At 43.4% G+C, this 24,128-nt stretch overlaps 2 protein-coding genes across 2 annotated transcripts; one reads left to right on the top strand and one right to left on the bottom strand.

Annotated features, from left to right (window-relative positions):
* Positions 1-6,574: 6,574 nt before the first annotated feature.
* LOC106605850 (lymphocyte activation gene 3 protein) lies at positions 6,575-10,276 on the top strand. The gene is made up of 8 exons (XM_045700408.2): positions 6,575-6,943; positions 7,102-7,234; positions 7,518-7,726; positions 8,177-8,437; positions 8,587-8,892; positions 9,086-9,343; positions 9,678-9,799; positions 9,902-10,276. The coding sequence occupies exons 1-8, from the start codon at positions 6,685-6,687 to the stop codon at positions 10,010-10,012; spliced, it is 1,659 nt and encodes a 552-aa protein (XP_045556364.2). The 5' UTR covers positions 6,575-6,684; the 3' UTR covers positions 10,013-10,276.
* A 2-nt stretch (positions 10,277-10,278) lies between these two features.
* On the bottom strand, positions 10,279-23,317 carry LOC106575183 (uncharacterized). The gene is made up of 15 exons (XM_014151495.2): positions 23,221-23,317; positions 21,374-21,596; positions 21,024-21,158; positions 20,084-20,221; positions 17,647-17,742; positions 17,410-17,460; positions 16,579-16,728; positions 16,311-16,421; positions 14,814-14,963; positions 14,388-14,525; positions 14,137-14,256; positions 13,721-13,853; positions 13,459-13,574; positions 11,662-13,280; positions 10,279-11,192 (listed from the first exon to the last, which is right to left on the bottom strand). The coding sequence occupies exons 1-15, from the start codon at positions 23,238-23,240 to the stop codon at positions 11,042-11,044; spliced, it is 3,351 nt and encodes a 1,116-aa protein (XP_014006970.2). The 5' UTR covers positions 23,241-23,317; the 3' UTR covers positions 10,279-11,041.
* Positions 23,318-24,128: the final 811 nt, after the last annotated feature.

Raw genomic sequence — 24,128 nt, 5'->3', positions numbered from 1 at the left:
TCCGCTACATTCTTAAAAGACAATATTGTACTTTTTACGCCATACATTTTCTCTGACAACCAAAAGTACTCGTTGCATTTTGAATGCTTAGCAGGACAGGAATATGGTCAAATTCTTGCACTTGTCAAGAGAACATGTGGTCATCCCTACTGTCTCCTCGGACTCACTTAACACAAATGTGTTAGAGTGCCCTTGGCTATCCACACATTTTAAAACAAGAAAATGGTGCTGTCTGCTTTGCCCCTTTACTCCTACGTTAATGTACATATTACCTCAATTACCTCGACTAACCTGTTCCCCAGTACATTGACTAGGTACTTGTACCCCCCATATATACTTTAGCCTCGTTATTGTTATTTTATTATGTTACTTTAGTTTATTTAGTAAATATTTTCTTAACTCTATTTTTCTTAACTGCATTGTTGGTTAAGGGTTTGTAAGTAAGCATTTCACGGTAAGGTCTGCACCTGTTTTATTCGGTGCATGTGACAAATACATTTTGTTTTGATTAATATAAGGAATTTTAAATGATTTATACTTTTACTTTTGATACTTAAGTATATTTAAAACCAAATACTTGTATACTTTACTCAATAAGTATTTTACTGGCTGACTTTCACTTTTACTTGAGTAACTTTCTATTAAGGAATCTATACTTTTACTCAAGTAAAACAACTGGGTACTTTTTCCACCACTGAGTGTACTGTAGATAACTGTAGACCTTCAGGTTCAACCTCTGGATTAAAAATCAGCTGAACAGAAAAATGTAATATACAGTGCCTTCAGAAAGTATTCACACCCCTACATTTCTTCCACAATTTGTTGAGTTACAGCCTGAATTTTAAAAAAAGAAGCAGACATTGAAGAATATCCCTTTGAGCATGGTGAAGTTATTAATTACACCCAGTCACTAAAAAGATACAGGCGTCCTTCCTACTCAGTTGCCGGAGAGGAAGGAAACAGCTCAGGGATTTCACCATGAAGCCAATGGTGACTTTAAAACAGTTACAGAGTTTAATGGCTGTGATAGGAGAAAACTGAGGATGGATTAATAACATTGTAGTTACTCTGCAATACTAACCTACAGTAACTGACAGAGTGAAAAAAAGGAAACCTGTACAGAATATTTTTTTTCCAAAACATCCATCCTGATTGCAACAAGGCACCAAAGTAATACTGCAAAAAAATGTGGCAAAGCAATTAACTTGTTGTCCTGAATACAAAGTGTTATGTTTGGAGCAAATCCAACACAACACACTACTGAGTACCACTCTCCATATTTTCAAGCATAGTGGTGGCTGCATCATGTTATGGGTATGAAATCGTTTGTAATTGTTAAGTACTGGGGATTTTTTCAGGGTCAAAAAGAAACGGAATGGAGCTAAGCACAGGCAAAATTCTAGAGGAAAATCTGGTTCAGTCTGCTTTCCACCAGACTCTGGGAGATGAACTCACCTTTCAGCAGGACAATAACCTAAAACACAAGACCAAATCTACACTGGAGTTACTTACCAAGAAGACAGTGAATGTTCCTGAGTGACCAGGTTACAGTTTTGACTGTAGACTAGAACATCTATGGCAATACCTGAAAATGGCTGTCTAGCAGTGAATACAGTTGCATGCACAGTCAGATTAATATAATAGTTTGTTTAAAACTTTTACAAAATTTGAAAAAAGTCAAGGGGTCTGAATACTTTCCTAATGCCCTGTAAACAGTGTCCCTGACCCCCTCCCTGCCTCGGCCTCCAGTATCTATGCTGCAATAGTCTATGTGCTGGGGCCTAGAATCAGTCTTTATATCTGGTGTAATTATCCTGTCTTATCTGGTGTCCTGTGTGAATTGAAGTGTGCTCCCTCTAATTCTCTCTCTCTCCCTCTCTTCCTCCCCTCCCAGAGGATCTAAGCCCTAGGACCATGCCTTAGGACTACCTGGCCTCATGACTCCTAGCTGTCCCCAGTCCACCTGGTCATGCTGCTGCTCCAGTTTCAGCTGTTCTGCCTGCGGCTATGGAACCCTGACCTGTTCGCTGGACGTCTACCTCTCTCTCTCTCTACCGCACCTGCTGTCTCGACCTCTGAATGACCATGCTGGTAATCTATGAAAGTTTGAACATCTTGAAGAACAATCTGGCCTTAATAGCCATGTACTATCTCCACCCGGTACAGCCAGAAGAGGACTGGCCACCCCTCAGAGCCTGTTTTTTCTCTAGGTTTCTTCCAAGGTTCCTGCCTTTCTAGGGAGTGTTTCCTAGCCACCGTGCTTCTACTGTACATCTGCATTGCTTGCTGTTTGTGGTTTTAGGCTGGGTTTCTGTATAGCACTTTGTGACATCTGCTGATGTAAAAAGGGCTTTATAAATACGTTTGATTGACTGGTTAAAGTCTTTACATGACTATTGCCATACTCAGCCTACTGCCATAATCAGTTTAAAATCGAATTATTAGTGTGCATGTAAATGTGTTCAATGATCGACAAACAATTTGACAGAGCTTGAAGAATTTTGAAAAGAATAATGGGCATTTGTTACACAATCCAGTTGTGGAAAGCTGTTAGAGACTTGCCCAGGAAGACTCACAGCTGTAATCTCTGCCAAAGGTGATTCTAACATGTATTTAGAGTTTTGTTGGTAGATCGTTGACAAAAAAAATTACAATTAAATATATTTTAATCCCACTTTGTAACACAACATGTGGAAAAAATCAAAGGGTGTCACGTCCTGACCCTAGTAAGATGTCATTTTCTATAGTAGAGTAGGTCAGGGCGTGACAGGGGGTGTTTTGTGTTTTTCTATGTTTTCTATTTCTATGTTTAGTTCTAGGTTTCTATTTCTATGTTGTTGTTTTAGGGGTTGATCTCCAATTGGAGGCAGCTGGTCCTCGTTGCCTCTAATTGGAGATCATATTTAAGTAGTGGTTTTTACTTCCTGTTTTTGTGGGTTATTATATTTTGAGTAGTGTTTGTTTCTCTCTGCATCACGGTTTGTTGTTTTGTCAATTTCAGTTATTTATGTATTGCAAAGTTTCACGGATTTAATAAAATGTGGAACTACAACCACACTGCACTTTGGTCCGCTCCTTTCGACAGCCGTGAAAAAGGGTGTGATACTTTCTGAAGGCTCTGTACATCCTTTCAGCAGACAGAATCTAGCTTATCTCATCACTCATCTGCCTCTTCTCAGCTGCCGGTAAAAGGCTGGCCACATCAGCCTACTGATATGGCCAGACTGGGTTCAAATGCCTTCTGTTTCATTTTTCTGTATTTATTTGTATGTATGTAACTGCTCTAGGGATTAATTATTGTTTGGATAACCTTATTTACCATTATGTATTAATTTAGAATCTTATTTATTTTTTTACTCTTTATATGATGCACACTGCAGAGAACACCGGAAGAAAAATTATCAGTGAATTATTGTAATGTTTGTTTATGTGTCAATTAATTGGTTGCCAACTGGCAATTTGACACATCTAATTTCATTCATTCCAATTTCATTCAGTGGTGCACTGTCCACTGAAGTGAAGTGTATTGAGATATTTCACAGCTCAAAGTTTTATTTGATGTATCCCTATATGAGCCCAGTTTAAATCGACCAACCACAAAATGCTAATTCAAATACATATTCAACATCAAAATGCTATGCACAATTAAGAGTAATTTGAACTTTAATTCCTATAGTTTTGTAACATTAGTGTGCTGGAATGAGGTCGAGATTGAGTGATGAGAGAGAGGAACAAATGAGTTATCCTGTTGAAACATTTCTACTGAAGATATCTAGTTGAAATATTTTCCGACTTCATGTTGATTTGCATACTGTAGGTTTTTTCATCCTCATTGTCATCTATTGTTTCCATGTGAGGGGCATCTGTCTGTTTAAGACTTTCCCTCATCACTGCCTAACTGTATATTTAAATACAGTATGTACGTTTAAAGATCAGCAGGAGGAAAGACCACCTCACGAATCTGATTCACAGACCCCGAAAGCCAGCAAGAAAGAGAGAGAAGGAGGGGGTGAGGGTTGTGGTCCCAATGTACTGACTGAGCCACCAAATGTGGGCCAAAAACACACAGCCTGTGATTTCAACAGGTTTACATGGAAATGTTTTGAGGTTTTGAAGAGAGTATTGGGGGAGGGGGTTGATAGATGAGATAAAAATATAAAAAGATGTATCCAACACAGAGATTCACTGCTGTCTGAACCAGGGGAAAATATGGCAGCTACAAGAACACGAACAACTCTTGGGTCTCCACCCACACATTTTTCATCTATCTATACATCCATCCATCCATCCATCCATCTACAGTTGAACTCGGAAGTTTACATGCTCCTTAGCCAAATACATTTAAACTCAGTTGACATTTAATCCTAGTAAAAATTCCCTGTCTTAGGTCAGTTAGGATCACCACTTTATTTTAAGAATGTGAAAGGTCAGAATAATAGTATAGAGAATTATTTATTTCAGCTTTTATTTATTTCATCACATTCCCAGTGGGTCAGAAGTTTACATACACTCAATTGGTATTTGGTCGCATTGCCTTTAAATTGTTTAATTTGGGTCAAACGTTTCGGGTAGCCTTCCACAAGCTACCCACAATCAGATAGGTGAATTCTGGCCCATTCCTCCTGACAGAGCTGGTGTAACTGAGTCAGGTTTGTAGGTCTCCCTGCTCACACACACTTTTTCAGTTCTGCCCACAAAGGTTCTATAGGATTGAGGTCAGGGCTTTGTGATGGCCACTCCAATACCTTGACTTTGTTGTCCTTAAGCCATTTTGCCACAACTTTGGAGATATGCTTGGGGTCATTGTCCATTTGGAAGACCCATTTGCGACCAAGCTTTAACTTCCTGACTGATGTCTTGAGATGTTGCTTCAATGTATCCACATAATTTTCCACCCTCATGATGCCATCTATTTTGTGAAATGCACCAGTCCCTCCTGCAGCAAAGCACCCCCACAACATGATGCTGCCATTGGGACACGGTTGGGATGGTGTTCTTCGGCTTGCAAGTATCTGGCTTTTTTTATGGCGGTTTTGGAGCAGTGGCTTCTTCCTTGCTGAGTGGCCTTTCAGGTTATGTCGATATAGGACTCGTTTTACTGTGGATATAGATACTTTTGTACCTGTTTCCTCCTGCATCTTCACAAGATCCTTTGCTGTTGTTCTGGGATTGATTTGCACTTTTCGCACCAAAGTACGTTCATCTCTAGGAGACAGAACGTGTCTCCTTCCTGAGCGGTATGACGGCCGCGTGGTCCCATGGTGTTTATACTTGCGTACTATTGTTTGTACAGGTGAATGTGGTACGTTCAGGCATTTGGAAATTGCTCCCAAGGATGAACCAGACTTGTCTACAATTTGTTTTCTGAGGTCTTGGCTGATTTCTTTATATTTTCCCATGATGTCAAGCAAAGAGGCACTGAGTTTGAAGGTAGGCCTTGAAATACATCCACAGGTACACCTCCAATAGGCTAATTGACATAATTTGAGTCAATCAGAAGCTTCTAAAGCCATGACATCATTTTCTGGACTTTTCCAAGCTGTTTAAAGGCACAGTCAACTTAGTGCATGTAAACTTCTGACCCACTGGAATTGTGATACAGTGAAATAATCTGTCTGTTAACAATTGTTGGACAAATGACTTGTGTCATCCACAAAGTAGATGTCCTAACCGACTTGCCAAAACTATAGTTTGTTAACAAGAAATGTGTGAAGTGGTTGAAAAACGAGTTTTAATGACTCCAACCTAAGTGTATGTAAGCTTCCAACTTCAACGATCTATCATCTATCAATCCATCCGTCCGTCCGTCTGTCTGTCTGTCTGAAACTATAGAGCAGTATAGGTGGTATGATGGGAACCTGATGCTATAAACTGAAATACTGTCCCTAAACTTCAGAATAGCCCTGTATGACTGAGGCAGAGAGCGAGAAAGAGAGAGACGTAAAGGGAGATGTAAGTCACTATCATCATCATCATGTATTCTCCATCAAAACAAAGCCAACCACCATTCAATGACTTGCATTACTGGAACCGGCCCTGTCCTCCCATGTATGCTGGTGAGCTGGTAATTTACAGCAGTGAGAACTGCATGTTGATCAATGTGGAAGGATACAGTGGTTAGATTGTGCACACTTTCGGCAACCCTGTGCTTCCTGTAAGTTCCACTGAGTAGAAATACATAAATATATAAATACTGTGTATTACAGTACTGCATGTTTCTGATGATATGATGTATGTTTTGTAATACAATGCTTTTTATACCACTGTAAGGTAATTAAAGGAAGAGTAACAGATCAAATTCAACTTTGCAGAACTTGAGCAGAGAGAGAGAGAGGGGGAAGGGAGAGAGAGAGAGAAAAAGAGGGGGAGAGAGAGAGGGGTGGAGAGAGAGAGAGAGAGGAGAGGGGAGGGGGAGAGAGAGAGAGAGAGAGGGAGAGAGGGGTGGAGAGGGAGAGAGAGAGAGAGGAGGGGGAGAGAGAGAGGGGGAGGGAAGGAGAGAGGGGGAGGGAAAGAGAGAGAGAGGAGGGGGGAGGGGGAGAGAGAGCGAGAGATAGAGAGGGGGAGAGAGAAAGAGAATCCGTGGAAGGGAGCACGTAGGATTCCCTGTTTGTGTGGCTGTCTGACAGTTTCCATGTTGTGTCAGTGAGACTGACACAAACCGCAACAAAGACCGCCTCGTTGCTCATGTCACATAACCAGGAGAGGGACTACCTGCTTAGACACCTCCCTCTTCCCACAACTCACACCTACAGGCCTTTATATACCCAGCCCCAATTGACAGAAACACACACAACAGCAAGAGATCAAAGAGGGACACAGAGAGAAAATACTAAGCTAGGTTTGCAACAACAATCTGTTTATCAAAACTTCAGAAGGAAGGAAAAAAGAGAAGAGACCATGTGGCAGTTTCTCCTCCTCTTGGGAACATCGCTGTTAGTGACAGGTGAGATCTTACAGATGATCTGTAGTCATTGTTTTTTAAATGAAAATGTGTTGCAATTTAAACCGATTTAAAGAAATGTTATGACATGCTTTTATGTGTGGTTATGGATGGAGGATTGGGTATGTGTGTGTATTCATACAGTATGTGTGTTTGATCAGGGGGTCGGTGTCAGTGTCTATCTGAGTATACTGAGATGTTCGCAGAGGCAGGGTCCCAGGCAGTGTTACCCTGCGTGTGTCGCCCTCCCTCCACCTCTGCAGCCGTCGTCCTCTGGAGCAAGGACCTTGAGGGGTACGACTGCCTTTCTCTCGGTCCATGTCTTTCATGCTCTCCTTCTCCCTATCCATCTCTCTCATCCTCTCTGTCTCTGTCTACCTCTGTGACGCCAATATCCTCAAAGATTCCCTTTTCATCTTTCTCTATCCTGGTCTTTCTTTCTCTTGATCTCTTAATACATTTTTCTGTATTGAAAGTGTTCTATAGGAGAGCATAGCAATGCATTGCCATTGATCTGTATGTCTGTACAATACAAGTGTCATGTTTCAAACTTAACATCTCTTCATCTTTCTCTCAGGACGGTATGGAGAAAGGGAAAGAGTGGACTGGAGCACTGGGGAATAGGAGCTGCCCAGCGTGTTCGATGCCCCCATTCAGAGGTTGGAGCTGGTGACTACAGCCTGTACATAAAGGAAGTGAGGGAGGAGGAGAGCGGAGAGTACACCTGCACGATGCAGGATGGCGAGAAAATCCTCTCTAAGAGGATCCTCCTCAGGGTCATCAAAGGTAAGGAGCTAAAATAACAGTAACTTATATGAAATACTGTGTGGACAATTAAATGAACTTTCAGTGAAATTTACAGTCATTTTAAAGTGATATTTACAGTTATTTTAAAGTGGTATTTGCAGTCATTTTAAAGTGATATTTACAGTAATTTTAAAGTGATATTTTCAGTCATTTTAAAGTGATATTTTCAGTCATTTTAAAGTGATATTTTCAGTCATTTTAAAGTGATATTTTCAGTCATTTTAAAGTGATATTTGCAGTCATTTTAAAGTGATATTTACAGTCATTTTAAAGTGATATTTGCAGTCATTTTAAAGTGATATTTAGATGCTGTAATAACAAGGTATAACTATATTTATCTGCTGTTTATCATACAGCCACACATATCATAAACCTGTGAATATGATTAACATCTCATTGCTCTTACTTACCCATGTCTTTCTTTCACAGTATCCATCTCCCCACCTGCTCCAGTGGAGGGCAACAAAATGACCATCACTTGCAGTGTCTCTCCATGGCCACAGGAGGCGACAGTGAGCTGGATGCTCAATGAGAAGCGAGTTTACCCTGATAGTGCAGATTATGTCCTTTCAAAGAACCAGGCGAGTGTTTTGGAGAGCAAAGCATCTGCAGGCATGATGGGTAACTGGAGCTGTGTAATGCATAAAGGGAGGAAACAAGGGAAGGCCACCACGGCCCTGACAGTGAGAGGTGAGGGCTCAGACATGGTGATGTCATGCTTGGAAGGAATAAAACATTCAAATGCAGCTGATATATTGAAGACGGTTAATATTAAGTTTCCTATGTCTTTCTCCCTTCTCTCCTATCCATCGTCTTCCCCCGTCTCTTCTCTCGCTCAGGTATCGTTAACCCCTCCAGTGCCAGTGCCAAGGTGTATGCTGAGGTGGGGTCTGCTGTCACCCTCCCCTGTGTGTTCTCCACTGGACTCACCCCATCAGACACAGCCTGGGAGAGACTGGACACCTCTGGCTCTGCTCTCCCACTCCCTCCCTCCTTCAACCTGTCCTCCCTGCTGTCCCTCCCTCCCTGGGACAGGTCTGTGGGTGTGGGGCAAGTGGGGCAGGGGGACGGGGGCAGGTACAGGTGCTCAGGGACAGTGGAGGGGCGCCGGGTAACCAGGGAGATGCAGTTGGTGACTGCCCAAGGTGAGCCAGGCATAGAAAATAGATGATGGTATGATATTGTAGCAGTCTCCTCATTTGAATGCCTAATGTGAGTTGTCCCTTTCTGCAAAATGGCAAGCATTTAAAGTAAATGTTTGAGATGAGATATGAAAATGGTGCTTTAGAATTAGCAATCACAATGCTAATGATGATCCTGTGTGTTCTCTCTACTCAGTGCTCAGCAACTCACCATCTACCCAGAAGGCCCCAGTCTCACTGACCTGTCACCTCAGCGATGCCAGCGAGGTCACTGAATACGAGTGGGTCCGAGTGACCTATGACCTCAATGGCACCCAATCAGAGAGCTCCGTCCAGAAAGGGAGGGTCCTGGGGATCAACAGAGTGACAGACAGGAACTCTGGCGAATGGGCTTGTCGATTCCACGGGAAAGAAGGAGCTCTGGGGAGCGTGACATACCACCTACATCTGATGAGTAAGTCCTATCTGCCTACTTTGATTCCCTCTATTTGCATGGATCTAGGTAGATGTAGACACAATCCAAATGCAACAAATATCAGCAAGATGTAAAACATTTGTCTTAATTAGACACAGGGGCGGAAGGTAGCATAGCAGTTAAGAGCGTTGTGCCAGTAACCGAAAGGTCGCCTGTTTGAATCCCCAAGCCGACTAGGTTAAAAATCTGTCGATGTTCCTTTGAAAAAGGCAATCAACTCTAATTGCTCCTGTAAGTTGCTCTGGATAAAAGCGTCTGCTGAATGACTCAAATGTAAGCTAAAATGGATCCTTGTTCTGTCTTGGTTGATCAGGTGGTCTGATGGGAGATAATGAGACAGGTTCTTCCAGTAATGTTGCCATGGTAGCCGGCCTGGGTTTCTTCCTCTTGGTGCTGCTGTTGGTCTTGGTGCAGATGTACAGGAACTATCGGAGGGTACGTTCAACTACAGCTGTGTGTGTTTTCCTTAAATCCACGTTGACATGGAAAATACGTTTTTAAAAGGTTTGTGTAATACTTATTTAATCTCCTCTACAGCGCAAACTGATCCTGCTGTACCCTGCCCTGGAGAACATTGTTCACACCATTGCTAATGAGAGAGAGGACAGAGAGAGGAACAGAGTGAAAGAAGATGAGATCTCCAAATAGAGGAGACTGCAATATGACATTTGAAATCATTTGACATGTCTATGATCAGTTGGGAGATTTTGTGGTATTTGTACATATTCATTCAGTGAAGACAATTGTAGCAGTTTCTTTCATATTTTCACCAAAACAAATGTGATTGATCTTTTATTTGAAATGTGATTGATTTTGTATATGTATGCCTTATTTTTCACTACCAGCACCTTAACCACCTATTAGACTTTTGTAATATAATGAATCACTGAGAATACAATTATCTAAACACTTCATTGGTTTAAATCTCTCTCTTTATTACAATGTATCAGTATGAATCTCCCAAATGGGAGTACAATACCAAATATGCAGTTACTCTTATAAATTAACAACTCAAATTAAGTTCAATGAAACATGTATGTACAGTATATAGAGCATTTCACTTAACTGACAAAACATCAAAAAGTACACTTGTATAAGACAGTATAGGCGTCTACAGATGTAGGATCTTAAGAATGCTACAGCAACAAGATTTGAACATTTAGTCCATCATGTTGCTTGAGCTGGCCAAAAGTAGGCTACATGAAAAGTGCAATATTGTTAATATAACCGTGTGTTAGGGCGGGTTTTCAGTCCATTTACATAAAGCTCATCTGCATTTCCAGCGTTGCATGAAAAACCTCAGCAACAGAGTGATCAAATGAAGATCCTACATCTGTAGCTCTAACAACATTATGTAGGAATTATGCAGGTTGAAGAAAATTATTCTGCTGTTCACTCAGACTCAATCACAAACTCAAAATCACACAAACATTCCATGCAACAAACTGAAACATTTGGTGGCAATCAGCTCACTCAATCAACATCTTGCTGTGGAAAAGTATCACATTGTTGTTATATGTCTACTCCGGCACAGTGAAAATCTCAAATGACATATTATTCCCCATAAAGTGCAGATAAAATCTTGGAGAATGAAGGGCTCCCAGTAGCCTATGCAGAACTACACCTGACTAATTGTCCCGTCCTCCTGCGTGCCGATTCGCTGGAAGTCTCTCAAGGTCAAAGTTGGCCGAGCCCCACCTCAGCCGCTTCCCACCACTCCTCATCAACCCCAACGCCACTGTCCTCTGGGGTCAGCTGATCCAGGACCTGATCGGCTTCAAAGCACCAGCCTGGCCAATCAACGCTGGTGCCATCAGGGAAGGCGGGGCTAGAAGAGCGACGGGAAAAAAGCTTTTACAATGGAGATAAACTTGTTGGATTGCAAATAGCTTAGTCACAAGATTTGTTTCTGCTTTAGTCTACTTCCATGTTGTTCACTGGAATGTTTGGCGTGACATTAACAAAGTAGTTGGCTAAAGTGGACACCAATCTGGTGATCAGGCTAGATTGGTTATGATGACATGAAACATGTTTATGGGTGGCATGTCATGGTTATGACAGTAAATGCAACTTGCAAGAATAACGATTTGAACATAGAGTGATCCTACACTACATGGTAATCAGCCCAGTAGGTAGAGTGATAAAATAACCCAGAATGAAACTGTTCCATAGTGGCCATCAGCCACCCACACCTATCTGACTGAGTCATTTCAATAGATGAATCTTCAAACTGATCACGCATACTTTGAAGACGTTTTATTATTTTATTTCCAACTGAGTTTTGATGTAAAACTCACCTGCTCTTCTTCTGCTCCTCCTCATCTCCGTCCACCCTCTCCTCTATCCATCCCTGACTGACACTGGGGGCCAGCCGTCTGACCAGCGCCACCTCTTCCCACTCAGTCTCTCTATCCCCTTCACTGGGCGACTGGGACGGAGTGGTGGAGAAAGACGGAGAAGAAGGAAGAGCCCATGTTCTGAAGGTTGGAGATTTTCCCTTTCCTTCTCTTCTCCCTCCGTCCTTTCTTCTCTCATTGGCCCGGTTCAAAATGCTCTCCAGAGGGGAGGGGTGCAAGTATGGATCCAACCCAGGAGGGGGAGAGTGGGCTATTCGCACGTTGGAGGGCTTGGCTGAGGTCAGAAGAAAACTATATCCTTCTTGGAGGATGATATCTGGTATGGATGCGCTCCTCTGGGTCTTCAACTTAGGCCTTTTTGGGGTGTTTTCTTTTTCTTCAGGGATGTCTTTAGGCAGCTCTGGCCCAGAGAAAGTGTGGGGCTCTGGGGAGAACTCTCTCTCTGCAGGCATGTCCCAGAACACCCCTCCGTTCATCTTCAGGGACCCCAGCTTGAGCACCAGGTGAGAGTCAGAGCTCTGTCCAGAGGAACCTGAGTTGTGTTGGTAGGAACCCCTGAGTCTCTGGTTGCAGTCTGAATCAGAGTTGGAGGAAGAGTTTGTGCGTGGTTCAGACTGGGCCATCCCGGAGCTGTCAGACCCATTTTGTGACATCTGAGGGGCAGCAGTCTGCTCAATGTTTATTGGCCTTCTCCTGCGTAACCGTGGTGATTTCAGCTTCCGAGAAAACCTCCATGATTCCACTAAAGCCTCCTCCTCTCCTGATTGGGTGAGCCACGAGTTCCTCATGGCTTGTTGCTCCACTGACTGGGGGGCAGAATTCCTCCGTGTGGATGTGGCTCGTCCTCCCTGTGAGAGAAATCCTTGGGATTCCATTTGACTAATAGTGATAGAAACTTTTTCATTGTTTTCCCTGCATGGAGAAAGTGGGAAAGTGCTGGATTGGTGTCGTGGGTAGTCTATGTCGTAGTCTATGTTAGGATATCCGCCTAGCAACAGGTTGTGCGGCCCGTTGGGTTTGGATTGAAAGGTTTCTGTTGCCACTCGAGGTAGAGAGTTAGACTGTCTGGAATGGGTCCAGGTCACCCTTCGTTCTTTAATCCCCCTGGACTCAATCCCCTCCTCCCATTGGTTGATGTCTCCGACCTCACTCACCCTTGCCTCTGACATCATAACTTCATCCATGACCCTGCCACCTCCTTGCCCCTTTTTCATTACCCCGCCTGCAAATGATTGGTTATGAATGTCACTGAGCTTGCGTGGTTGTCCTGGCAACATTGCATCTTTATAGTGCACTGGATCCTGAGTTAGTTGTTCTTCCTCTGTTGCTATGGACACCAATGTCCCATTCACTGATTGGATGAGGAGTTCCTCAACAGGTTTCACCTCCAAAGAAAAAGGGATCTGTGCTTCTGATTGGTCAGGAGGCTGATCTACTGATTCCTCAATGGTCATCTTGGGCTCTGTAGGGGGTGTGGCCTGTTCCTGTAGCTGTAGGTCTCTCTGTTTGGTCTGCAGTCGTCTGCTGGCCTCTGTCTCTCTCAGGCCCTGCAGTGTTTCCTGTCAATAAATGGAAGAAAGAAAGAGGGATAAAAGGAGAGCATCGATATCACTGTATGTTACACATTATGTACATTGTACATTTAATCATTCATTGATTTAATACCAAAGAGACCAAAAGGTAACTACAATAAATCATGTCATTACCATTTTAGTCAGTATTTTTCTGTCTGTTTACCTGTGCCTTGTGGATGGTGAAGACCCATGTAGAGCAGCTCTCTGGGCTGGAGGTGAAGAAGGTGTAGACATTCGCCGCACAGCCCAGAACACTCACCTCCACCACCACAAACGAACCTGGGAGATGGAGAGAGGGGGAAGGAAGAGATAAAGAAAGAACTGTCATTTAAAACTCTACAACTGGTCTCTGTAGCAAGAGACAGAGCAACGTTTCATCTTTCCACTTCTAGGATATGTACTGTATGGTCAATGACTGTACTCACAGCCATCTTTGAGTGTTTTACAGCGCGTTCTATCCAGGGCCAGTGGGGGGCGAACTACCTTCAGTCTCTCTGCCTTCTTCTGGACCTTGGTCACCAGCAGCACGTCAGAGAAGAGCAGGGCTGTCACCTCCAACTTCACCACACAACAGTCGCAACAAACCCACAGAAACATGACATCTATATCTTACATGTTAGTCATTTAGCAGATGCTCTTATCCAGAGCTACTTACAGTTAATGCATTCATCTTAAGATAGCTAGGTGAGACAACCACATATCACAGTCGTAGTAAGTAAATTTTTCCTCAAAGTAGTTATAATCAAAGTCCGTGCTAATGAGATGATAATATTGGGAAGAATCCTCTACATGGAAGTCAATGTTTCACTGGAACAGAGTGAGATTCGGTCACTCAACCTACCTTGTGATCCTTCCTTCCTCTGATCTTCAGGGTCTCCTCCAATAGCAGCTTGCGTATGACCCCAGGACCCAACCCTCTGACAGGGCACGTCAAATCAAAACTGCACAACTCTCTGACATGCTGTGGATGACATCAACATTGACTACTCACCGTCTGCATCACACATTACAGTATCTATATCTTTTTCTAAGGTTGGTGTAGCTTCCTATCCTGTACTCTGTTCCTAGAAAGGTTTTTCTTCTCTCTTTCACCTTGTCGATTTCCTCATTCATCCCCTCCATCACGTCATATCCCTCTATCTTCTGGGCGGAGAGCGAGAGGGCCAGCTCCTCATCCTTAAGCCTTAAGTAGTCATTGATGCTGTCCAGAAACCCATTAACACAGGCCAACTGGAGGAGAGAGAGGGTAGGATAGGGATAGGGAGAGATAGATAGAAAGACAGAGAGAGATAGAGAAAGAAAAGAGAGAGTGAGTGAATGGGAAACAGAGAGAGGGAGAGTGTGTGTGTGGGACAGAGAGATGCCTTTTCGCCTATTACTAGTAGAGGCAATTAGCAATGAGCTAGTAAGAAAATGGCGCTGGAACGCACAACTTCCTTTTCTAATGAACATGAACAGCCTCAGGCCTGACAAACTGAATTAAAAGGCCTTGATTTAAAAGGCTAGCTCTTCACTCACCATGCCCCTGAGTGTGTGCTGTGTGTGGGGAGCCTGGGTGGTCTTGAGGACAGCCTTCAGCAGCAGGGGGTACTTGGTGATCCTCTGGATGGGTTTGGCCTGCATATCTCCCAGACGCATCCGCTCACACTGGGGGTGTGTCTCCACCCACTATGGACATGGAGAAAAACATTCATTTGTGTCTTCTAGTAGTCTCGCTAGACCTTATACCCAAAGTTATGGCCTCGGTAGAACTCATGTAAATACAGTGTTGTTACTGTGTATGAAAAAAATATTGTTACATAGTAGTGGACAAATTCAAAGGCTCGCAAAACTCATAATGGAGATTCTTTGAACAAGCCGTAAAAGTGTGTAGACAGCAAAAAACAGCCAAAGACACGTTCTAATCTTTAAGAAGGCAGTGTGCAGGCTAGGCTCTCTGAGTCATTAGGTCAGGGCGTTGGTGTAACAAGTGTTCGGCCTTCAGGATATTACCAATAACAGAAGGCCTGGATATGGTGATCATCAAAACCACTAGAACATGATCAATAACAGAAGAAGTTCTGCGGATGCTATGACTCAGTACACTGTTGTTCCAGACGTTGTTACCGTAATAAAGGGTAGTTTGGCGAAGCATGTGTGTGACGCAGAGTGACTTTAGGGTGAGAGTGAAAGGGTGTGCATGCAACATGTAAACAAGAAGTGGGCTTGTGTATGAAGTGGTGTGTGTTTGTTTCTGTCTCCCATTCCATGTAACCATAATGCTGCTATTGGCAAGGACATTCTCACCTTTACTGTTAAGGCGTGTTCTACCAACAAAATACAACCTAGCTCTCTGGTACCCTGCAAACCATGATCCCTTCTGTGTTTTCCACCTTGAGGTAAACGTAAAGGAGTCTGTTGCACATGTTGTTAATGGTTTCTGTTCATACTGAGACATGACCTAGACATGACCGCCTTGTTGACCTGGTGGCCACGGAGGTGAGACAGGTGGAGTCACCAACCGAACACATACACAAACATTCTCTTGTCAGAGAAGCCTGGTTTGATGTTGATGATCATGTGTTTTCTTGTCTGCTGAATAAGACAGATATTGTTGGTGTGGGGGAGGCCAGAGGGAGGGGCTGATTCTGGAGGTGGGCTGCTCATTGGACTACTACATGGAGCAGTCCTTTTCTGACAAGCTGCTTAAATACCAGCCCCTCGTGTCACTCCTGAACAGCCTCGTAACAGTGCATGCTTGCTACGGTGATATTGGGTAGTCTCTGCCTTGTTCACAGGCTGACAGTACCTGGACTTCAGATAGCAGGCCTACATAAGATGAAGCTGATAGCGAGGTACTGCTCTGTGTCAGCAGTCATGGGCAGCCTTGCTGTGTGAAGAAGAAGGTGCCATCTGTTTCCCTATGTGTCCAGATATCCTTGTCCTGAGATGTTTATATGAATTATGATTTGTGGATTCAAATAAAATATAAAAAATATGTTTTTGTGTGTTTGTGTGTGCGTGCGTTTAACTCACCATTAAGTAGGTGTGGAAGTGCAGGTTGGTGTCTGTCAGTTTGCTCGTAAACTCCACTGTGCTCTCCTCCTTCCAACAGTAGTGCAGATAGGTGGAGAATCGCTCAGGGAACTGCAGACAGAGGGTGGGGATGGGATTAGACAAAGATTGCTGTAAACAAACATGTTTTAAACCCATGACCCGTGTTTCCATTCCTTCCTTTCACCCTTATACTTTTCATTCCATATGTGACCCTGATACTAAATCTGATTGACAGTCAGTACTGTACCTGCAGGCATCCTGACTCTAGCCCCAGGGGGTCAAAGGGCTTCCCCGTCCTGCGGACTTCCTGTAACATGGGATACATCACTTCCTGCCAGAAGAGCCGGTGGGCGCTGAGGATGGAGGGAAGGTTGGAGAAGAGGCTCTCAGGTGTCACCTGAAGAAGAGAGGGACAGGAAAAAGAGGGTGATGATACTGCTTTCTTGATTTTGAACCTACAATCTACCCCACACCTCTTTGATTTGTTGGAAGCATCAATGTCATTATGTGTTGAAATTTGTGTTTGTCTAAAGTCAATAAAAATATATGATAGTTGTAGACCTTTTGTAATAAAAAAAGATGAAGGTAGTTGTTTGACAAAGCTGCAGTGTCTAGCTGTAGAACTCTGCAGAACTCACTCCCCCACATTCTCAGATACTTTCCACATTCTCAGCAGAATGATCTATCATTCTGTTATTGAGCTGAATGTTCCATCTGCCCTGGTGTGTTCTGTGTCAGAGCAGATGTTCTCAGTGTGTTAGTATGTCAGCTCAGCAGTTTGTACTGTATGTTGTACTACAGCAGTCGGTTTCACCTAGGCCCAAGGGCCTCCCCTTGAACTGTATACTGGTTTTAAATTCAACCAAAGGTCAAAGTCATTCATGAAAACGCACACACCTGAACCCAGTCAGATCATGCAAGATCCAGCTCAAAAGCACATGCTTAGTTCATTGCAACACATCTATTTGAATGGTCAGCCGGGAAACACAGATAGGCCCAAAGACCAGAGAGGGAGTTCTAGAGAAAATGTTCCCTACAGAAAACCCTGTGAATGAGAACCCAGCTCATATAGACTGACCTCTAAGAGGAATCCATGCTGGTGCAGGTTGGTAAGAGCTGCCATCACCAACTGAGAAACACAATGACACAAACAAACACGGGCATTGAAAAATGACATTGCAATAAAAGATGCTATACAGATAACAGTTACTATTATCATATTTCTATTATGAATAGCCAGTGGTTGTTATGGACACATCACTGAAAGACATTGATACGTTTTCAGTAATGAGAGCAGGGTGTCTGTCTGTCTTACGTCAGTGACAACAGTGAGCTTGTTGATGTAGGTGAACTCGGTGTGGATCAACTCCCACAGCGCCTCCTGTTGGTGCCTCTGGGTCTTACACATCATCTGATCTCACACACACACAGACAGAGAGAGACAGAGACAGAGAGAGAGATGTTGTAAAAGGTAGGGAGGGAGAGAGAGGGTGGGAGAAAGAGATATGTTGTAAAAGGTAGGGAGAGAGAGAGGGGGTGGGAGAAAGAGATATGTTGTAAAAGGTAGGGAGAGAGAGAGAGAGGGGGTGGGAGAAAGAGATATGTTGTAAAAGGTAGGGAGAGAGAGGGGGGGTGGGAGAAAGAGATATGTTGTAAAAGGTAGGGAGAGAGAGAGGGGGTGGGAGAAAGAGATATGTTGTAAAAGGTAGGGAGAGAGAGGGGGGGTTGGAGAAAGAGATATGTTGTAAAAGGTAGGGAGAGAGAGAGGGGGTGGGAGAAAGAGATATGTTGTAAAAGGTAGGGAGAGAGAGAGGGGGTGGGAGAAAGAGATATGTTGTAAAAGGTAGGGAGAGAGAGAGGGTGGGAGAAAGAGATATGTTGTAAAAGGTAGGGAGAGAGAGGGGGGGTGGGAGAAAGAGATATGTTGTAAAAGGTAGGGAGAGAGAGAGGGGGTGGGAGAAAGAGATATGTTGTAAAAGGTAGGGAGAGAGAGGGGGGGTTGGAGAAAGAGATATGTTGTAAAAGGTAGGGAGAGAGAGGGGGGGTGGGAGAAAGAGATATGTTGTAAAAGGTAGGGAGAGAGAGAGGGGGTGGGAGAAAGAGATATGTTGTAAAAGGCAGGCAGGGATCATTCATTCAGTGGCTTGCGAAAGTATTCACCCCCTTGGCATTTTTCCTATTTTTTTGCCTTACAACCTGGAATTAAAATAGATTTTTCAGGGGTTTGTATCATTTGATTTACACAACATGCCTACCACTTTGAAGTTGCAAAATATTTTTTCTTGTGAAACAAACAAGAAATAAGACAAAAAAAAACAGAAAACTTGAGCGTTCATAACTATTCAACCCCCCCCCCCCCCAAAAGTCAATACTTTGTAGAGCCACCTTTAGCAGCAATTACAGCTGCAAGTATCTTGGGGTATGTCTCTATAAGCTTGGCACATCTACCCACTGGGAGTTTTGCCCATTCTTCAAGGCGAAACTGCTCCTTCAAGTTGGATGGGTTCCGCTGATGTACAACAATCTTTAAGTCATACCACAGATTCTCAATTGGATTGAGGTCTGGGCTTTGACTAGATATTTAAATGTTGCCCCTTGAACCACTCTAGTGTTGCTTTAGCAGTGTGCTTAGGGTCATTGTCCTACTGGAAGGTGAACCTCTGTCCCAGTCTCAAATCTTTGGAAGACTGAAAAAGGTTTCCATCAAGAATTTCCCTGTATTTAGCGCCATCCATCATTCCTTCAATTCTGACCAGTTTCCCAGTCCCTGCCGATGAAAAACATCCCCACAGCATGATGCTGCCACCACCATGCTTCACTGTGGGGATGGTATTCTCGGGAGATGAGAGGTGTTGGGTTTGCCCCAGACATAGCGATTTCCTTGATGGCCAAGAAGCTCAATTTTAGTCTCATCTGACTAGAGTACCATCTTCCATATGTTTGGGGAGTCTCCCAAATGCCTTTTGGCGAACACCAAACATCTTTGCTTATTTTTTTCTGGCCACTCTTCCCTAAAGCCCAGCTCTGTGGAGTGTACGGCTTAAAATGGTCCTATGGACAGATACTCCAATCTCCACTGTGGAGCTTTGCAGCTCCTTCAGGGTTATCTTTGGTCTCTTTGTTGCCTCTCTGTTTAATGCCCTCCTTGCCTGGTCCGTGAGTTTTGGTGGGCGGCCCTCACTTGGCAGGTTTGTTGTGGTGCCATATTCTTTCCAATTTTTAATAATGGATTTAACGGTGCTCTGTGGGATATTCAAATTTTCGGATATTTTTTTATAACCCAACCATGATCTGTACTTCTCCACAACTTTGTCCCTGACCTGTTTGGAGAGCTCCTTGGTCTTCATAGTGCTGCTTGCTTGTTGGTGCCCCTTGCTTACTGGTGTTGCAAACTCTGGGGCCTTTCAGAACATATAAAGAGATCAAGTGACAAATCATGTGACACTTAGATTGCACACAGGTGGACTTTATTAACTAATTATGTGACTTTGAAGGTAATTGGTTGCACTAGATCTTATTTAGGGGCTTCATAGTGAAGGGGGTGAATAATAATAATAATTTCACTTCACCAATTTGGACTATTTTGTATATGTCCATTACATGAAATCCAAATAAAAATCTATTTAAATTGCAGGTTGTAATGCAACAAAAGAGGAAAAATGCTAAGAGGGTTGAATACTTTGCAAGGCACTGTATTAACTAGATGATATGCCCATCATGACTTGCATTTATCAGTAGGTAAATCTGGTTACCGAGTGATTGTGTACTATGTCAGTCCAGTTGTTCTCCAGTGTGGCTCCTGTCCCCTCCTCCCCCCAGCTCCAGTTCAGACACACTGGTACTGGGAACGCCTCCAGAGCCCGCTTCAGAGCATCCAACTGCCCTGCGCCCTGACAGAGAGAAAGATAATATATATATATATATATATATATATATATTATAATATATATACACACAGTTGAAGTTGGAAGTTTACATACACTTAGGTTGGAGTCATTAAAACTTGTTTTTCAACCACTCCACAAATTTCTTGTTAACAAACTATAGTTTTGGCAAGTCAGTTAGGACATCTACTTTGTGCATGACATATGTAATTCTTCCAACAATTGTTTACAGACAGATTATTTCACGTATAATTCACTGTATCACAATTCCAGTGGGTCAGAAGTTTACATACACCAAGTTACATACACACATCATGCACAAAGTAGATGTCCTAACTGACTTGCCAGATCTATAGTTTGTTAACAAGAAATTTGTGGAATGGTTGAAAAACAAGTTTTAATGACTCCAACCTAAGTGTATGTAAACTTCCGACTTCAACTGTATATATACACACACACACACACACACACACACACACACACACACACACACACACACACACACACACACACACACACACCACACACACACACACACACACACACACACACACACACACACACACACACACACACACACACACACACACACACACACACACACACTCCACCAGAGTTATCATCAAATCTTGTTAGAAATGGGCTCATAGCAGATATGCTTGAGTGAACAATTGGAGTGTGCATTTGCGGAATTCCTATTTTCAGTAAGTATGTGGACAGTGGCGCTGGCAAAGCATGTCTGTGCATGTGGGTATCGGGGTGTATTCATGTGTGTAGAGGACAAGTTAAGTGCATGGGAGGAAAGTACCTCAGGCATGGGGCTCTTTTCAGTTGCTCCCTGGCTGAACAGGACCTGTCTCAGTGCTGCTCGGGGTTTGAAACTTCCAGACGCTCCCTTACTCACCGTGGTATAGTCCGCCACCACTTTCTGCTTCAGCTTCCTCTGAAAATGATGGAGAATATAATGTCAATATACAGTTTGTGTCTGCTGTGGTAGCCTGAATATTAGGAAGTACACATAGCCTTCTGGTTGGCTGGGTGAAGTTTCTACCATTTGGCTTCAGGATGTAGATTAAGTGTCATGGGGGCCTCAAGTTTAGGGATGATTTCAAACTGATCTTGCATCTACAAACAGAAGCTGAAGTTCATAGCCCTCACATGGTATCCCACAGTATTGAATCTGCGTTTGTCTGCTGACACCCTGTGGTTGGTAGTTGTCTCTGCAGCCAGAGTTAGTCCATCTGTCATGCCCGCCTCTCTCTCCACCTCCCTCTGTCTCTCCCCCTCTCCTCCATTCCTCCACTGCTCCACCACTTCCTCTGGCTGAGTCACATCACCTCCCCTTCCTTCGTTGAAAGAGGTTGTTGCTTTTGAGGAAAGGCTGAAGAGATAAGAGAGCATGAACACAATGTTGGCCTAATGCTTGGGGCTTACAGAGAGAGAGATGGAGGGAGAGACGCAGAGAGAGAGATGGAGGGAGAGAGGGGGGAAGAGACGCAGAGGGAGATATGGAGGGAGAGACACAGAGGGAGAGAGGGAGGGAGAGAAGCAGAGGGAGAGATGGAGGGAGAGATGGAGGGAGAGACGCAGAGGGAGAGATGGAGGGAGAGATGGAGCGAGGGTGGTAGTAGAAAGGAGACTAGGCAGAGCATGGGATTACTATGTAGTTATTTTAAAAGAGAATGTATTCTTAATGATTGACCTGGTTAATAAAAGGTTAGATACTTAAATGAACAAGGAACCAAAAAGGGGGAAGTCCAATGAGGGGAAATTCAACTTGAGGAACTAAGAAGGACAGAGGAACTTACATTTCTAACAAAACACGCACATGGTAACTCCCATTTAGCATGAGCACAGTAAATAAAACCAAGACATGGGCTGCAGAATGTAAACCGCTACAGGCCATTGAAACACAAAGTAGTGACAAGGTATTGTGACCTTAATACCACTTTGTTTCTGCCTCAGTCAAGCTGTTATGATCTTGCCAAAAATCTATAATGATGCATTGTCAGGTATGCAGGCTAGCAGTAAGGTGGAAATAACAGAGATGACAGGAATAGCCTCAGTGAAACAAGGTGAAGAACTCTAGACAATCTGACACTGGTCGAGTCACACAGGGCTCTCAGCTTTAGTTACAGTGTGACCAAGGTGAAACCTCAAAAACAACTTCACCTTACACAAATTCACACATACCTGACCCTCACCCAAATACACCAACTACAGCATGTCCTCCAAGGGCTTTGGGTTAACCAGCAAAACTGTACCTTGAGTTCCCAGCCATACATCCATCACACCAAAGACATCAACCTACAGTAATCTAGAGCAGGGCTTCCCAAACTGGGTCATGGGGCCCTCCCTGGGTGCATGTTTTGGTTTTTACCTTAGCACTACACAGCTGATTCAAATAACCAAGTCATTGTCAGCTGTGGGCAAAAACCAAAACCTGCATCCAGGGGGGGCCCCAGGACTGAGTTTGGGAAACCCCGATCTAGAGCTTTAAAGCAGTGAATAACACACCCATGATACAAGATACACACACACTGCACACTTTCAGAGAGCGTAACTAGTCTCTCTCACACATACACACACAATCCCCGCCACAGTGCCTAACATCAAAACGCCTGCTCCATGACGTCAGGGATTTAATCACAGACACTCATGACAAGATGTCAACCACCTGTTTACATTCACTATATCTCACTAGTAAAAATCTATTAATACTGGTGACTTCAAGTATCATTGAAACACAATCATCTATTTGGGTTGACAGCAGGCCAACACACAGCAGCCATGTTGGTCTGTGTTGGTTCTGAGGGGAACCTCAAATCAACACACATCATAAAACGAACACATTACAACACAGTATAAGTGTACTGATTATTATACAAAGAAGAAACGTCAGATTGTCAAGGCATTGATTGAGTGCAATAATCAAAGATACAATGTCCCAGATAGTGCCTCACAAGTCTACTTCTACGGTAATAAATTAACGTAAAACGAATTACCTGGCTTTGGTTGGATCCATCTTGATTCAGACAGTCATCTTTCGTTTCTGTTGGCTCGCTCACTCTTTCATTCGGTCCCTCCCTATCCTGCCTCCTTCCCTCCCTTTCTCTAGCACCCCTGCCCTCTAACTGGCCTGACGAGAACAACTGGATTTCTAAGATAACAAATCTGCGCTACGGCCTAGTTAATGTGTAGCAGTGGTATTTGTTATGAGGGTGGTGCTGATTCATTTCTTCTGACTAGATGGTTTGTGTTGTTTCATGTCAATCAGTGATATCGATCATTCTGAGGAGGTAATAGTTCTACAGGAAGTGATCATGTCCTCTAAAACCCTGTCTGAGGAGACTACCTAGAGACGTGAAGAGCACCACTTACAAGGGTTATAGAACAGAGAGTGAGACACAGAATGGTAGTTGACTGAGGAACGAGGTGATTGAAAAAGAGGATAAATGTAAAATGACAGACAGATCAGCAGACATGTAAAGAGGACGTGGGAAGAGAAGTGGAACAGGTTAGAGGGGATGTGGCGACAGGTGAAGAGACAGGGAGGGAGAGAGAGGACAGGGTAACGATAAAAACAGAGCAAAAGACAGAGAGGGAGCGTGAGAAGTATAATTGAATAAGTTAATGCTACGTCGAGGAATGCAGAATACATACCAGAAGTTATACACACCATTACACCGTCATACACACACACAGACCACAAAGCCAGACATGCAATTAATGAGCAAGAAAACAAAGCTATACATAATGTATGCTGCAGTCATACACTGAATAGAACAGTAGCTAACACAGTCATACACTGAATAGAACAGTAGCTAACACTTACAGTCATACACTGAATAGAACAGTAGCTAACACAGTCATACACTGAATAGAACAGTAGCTAACACTTACAGTCATACAC

This window comes from Salmo salar, chromosome 02, assembly GCF_965601325.2.
Source record: "Salmo salar chromosome 02, fSalSal1, whole genome shotgun sequence".
NCBI classification, from domain to species: Eukaryota; Metazoa; Chordata; class Actinopteri; order Salmoniformes; family Salmonidae; genus Salmo; species Salmo salar.
Note: the sequence above shows the minus strand (reverse complement) of the source record. Positions and strands in the feature narration are given on the sequence as shown.